This window comes from Loa loa (assembly GCF_000183805.2).
Source record: "Loa loa unplaced genomic scaffold supercont3.937, whole genome shotgun sequence".
Classification (NCBI taxonomy): domain Eukaryota; kingdom Metazoa; phylum Nematoda; class Chromadorea; order Rhabditida; family Onchocercidae; genus Loa; species Loa loa.
In genome coordinates, this window is record NW_018109117.1 from 1 (window position 1) to 893 (window position 893).

Below are 893 nucleotides of genomic sequence, written 5' to 3' on the forward strand. Positions count from 1 at the left end.
AAAGGATAGAGAGAGAAAAAAAGAGAGGGAAGGAAAGAGATCGTATAGTTTTTCTTAAAGTAAAATTCGAAAAAAACAAATTTTTGATATAAAACTAATTTTTTCTGATAATTTTTAATATATTCATATTTAGTTCGTTGACATCATCGAATTAAACTAATTACAATATGAATATTTTATTTCAAAGAATTGATAAGTATGTTTTCATTTTTTTTTCCTTCCTTTTTAGTACTGACCAAAATTTAAATTACTATCAAAAAATATGCATAAATTAGGAATGGTTTAGAATAAAAATTAATAAGTTTTTTTTAATTTAACTAAAAAAAAAAAAAAATCTAACGCTTATAACGATTCAAATAATGTTGAAATATTTACCATTAATTTCAATACGTTCCTTTACATTAATAGCACAATGTAAATCGGTAACATTTTCAGGTTGTATTTCAGGTGGTAATTCTGGTCGTAGCAATTTAATCCGACATGTTGTTTCACCTTCCGGAACAGTTGGCATAATTTTATTGTCTGCTGGAATTGTATCGTTATCGTCGTCGTCTTCCACAATTGTTTCCGGAAAATCTTCCAATGGTAGTATATTATAAGCCTGAAAATATATTTTCTTTTTTTTTTTTCAATTGAAAGAAAAAATTACAATGATTCATAATTATAAGCATTGTCATTAAATGTTAACACTAAATTGGTGGCATGATTTTTTTTTGGTGACATGGTTTTTTCTTTTTTGGAAATAAAATGAGAGGGTAAAAAATGGTGGGAGGAGGGATGAAATGGAAAAAGATAAGATGAAATGAGGAAGTATGAATGAATATTAAAATGCAATATATTAAAAGTTAAATAAAGCCTATCAGCTTTTTTTTTCCAATAAAATGAATAAGAAC

The 893-nt window shown here is 25.5% G+C and overlaps 1 protein-coding gene across 1 annotated transcript; it reads right to left on the reverse strand.

Moving 5' to 3' along the window:
- Positions 1-352: 352 nt before the first annotated feature.
- On the reverse strand, positions 353-580 carry LOAG_16071 (hypothetical protein; the record flags this gene model as incomplete). The annotated part of the gene is made up of 1 exon (XM_003151559.2): positions 353-580. Exon 1 carries the CDS (start codon positions 509-511, stop codon positions 353-355), a length of 159 nt encoding a protein of 52 aa, XP_003151607.2. The 5' UTR covers positions 512-580.
- Between the last annotated feature and the right edge of the window lie 313 nt (positions 581-893).